Here is a 1,682-nt window from a genome sequence, read left to right on the forward strand (position 1 = left end):
TATATATATATATATATATATATATTTAAAAGAAAAGCAAACAAAAAAGAAATTTATTTAAAATTTTCAAAATTTAAATTATTGGTGCAAAACTTCCGTTATTTAAGCAATTACCTTGAATCGTTGTCCAGCAATTTGAGAACTGCGATGTTAGCGCCGGAAGTGTAGATGATGGTCCATACATAACTTGATTGTTACAGATGTTTTCTGCATCTTAACGTTACATTTATTAATATTGATGTTATAAAATCAATAAAAGTACATTTGATTTTAATACATACCAATCTCTGTGCTATTATCATCTTCCATACTGTGATAACTCGAGGCGGAACCTGTGCTGAAATAAGTCGACTTTGCTGAGGTTGCGGAATAGAAGCTGTCAAGTCTATGTCTCCTCTCGTTTTCCGTCTCGAGAGCTAGGTTCTCAGTTATCATGTCGTTATCATCGTAACCGTTCAAATCGTTGGATGATTCACCGAAAGTATTGTAGAAATCTTTCGGTTCTGATTCAGGTTTGGCACAACACCTATATACATTTTTATTTTTCGTAAAGAAATTCAGTAAAGCGAAAAGAAATGACATAGTTAAATAATATATTATTTTTCTTATTACGTTTAATATATTTGTGTAAAGTTATCGAAAATATTTTTAGAGCCAAACAAGTTGTTAAACTCGGTGAATATGCAGCGTGCATATATACTTTAATTTCAATACATACAACATACAGCGACATTATTTTTCGAGTAGATTCAATTTCTCTGTATCTTCAAATATATAAAATAGCTTCAAGAGAATCGATGAAAAAACTTTTGTACACATACTCTGAAATTATCTTTGATATCTAGCGCGTGGTACGTTGATAGATAATCACATTGTCTTAATAATATATACCTTAATACGTACATAACGTACAGTTATATACGTATTAAGGTATATATATCTGTCATTACATTTAAAAAATTCGTTATTATCCTCACGCAGAATTATTACCTGTCCAATTCGTCGCCGTAGCTTCTCGAATGCGACAATATATTCTCCGCGATATAGTCCTTGTGATATATATTGCCGTTTTCCATATTTTCTGTCGTGGGAACCTTGTTGCAAGGTAAATACGACACTTTACCTTTATATGTTCTCAATCCTATTAGACGCGCTACGCTCCATACGGTAAATCTTTGACCTCCGATGGCGCGAAGTCGTTCACTTTCGATGTCAATATCAGCCAGTAGACCCCAGCCCACCGACAGAAATGAGAAAAGAATTTGATTTCTAGTTTCTACGCGTACAATATCCATCGATGTCTTTTTACATTTGACCGCCGATAATGCGCTGATAAGCAAAGGATTGCGATCGTACGGTTCTCTGAAACATTTATTTATTCTTAGATTACACGTTTTCAGCAAAAATTTTATTAAAACATCAGAAAGAGAAGTACAGAACGTAACTAAATCTCTGCCCTTACAGCAATTAACAGAGAAAGATTCAAAGTTTTTTTATCTGCAATTTAGAATTTATAGTACAATTTATAGTACATACAGATTGTACAACTTTCTAAAATTTTTGCTTCGAGTTGTGCCAAATGATCAGCTCTAGTCAAAGATTAAATAAACAGAGACATTTTTGTGACATTTTTGAGACATTTTTTTTTATTATAAAACAGATAATTCTAAATAAATATATAT

General features: G+C 32.0%; 1 protein-coding gene across 1 annotated transcript in view; it reads right to left on the minus strand.

The window, feature by feature from the left end:
• The window catches only part of LOC108694616 (sphingosine kinase 2), a 15,754-nt gene that overhangs the window by 1,085 nt on the left and 12,987 nt on the right, over nucleotides 1-1,682 (minus strand). Inside the window, exons 3-5 of the mRNA XM_018204204.1 lie at nucleotides 991-1,362; nucleotides 282-526; nucleotides 115-213 (exon numbers count right to left, since the gene is read on the minus strand). Of these exons, the coding sequence (XP_018059693.1) occupies nucleotides 115-213; nucleotides 282-526; nucleotides 991-1,362 (716 nt within the window). The remainder of the gene's footprint in view (nucleotides 1-114; nucleotides 214-281; nucleotides 527-990; nucleotides 1,363-1,682) is intronic.

The sequence above is a fragment of the Atta colombica genome, unplaced genomic scaffold (genome assembly GCF_001594045.1).
Source record: "Atta colombica isolate Treedump-2 unplaced genomic scaffold, Acol1.0 scaffold121, whole genome shotgun sequence".
Taxonomy (NCBI): domain Eukaryota; kingdom Metazoa; phylum Arthropoda; class Insecta; order Hymenoptera; family Formicidae; genus Atta; species Atta colombica.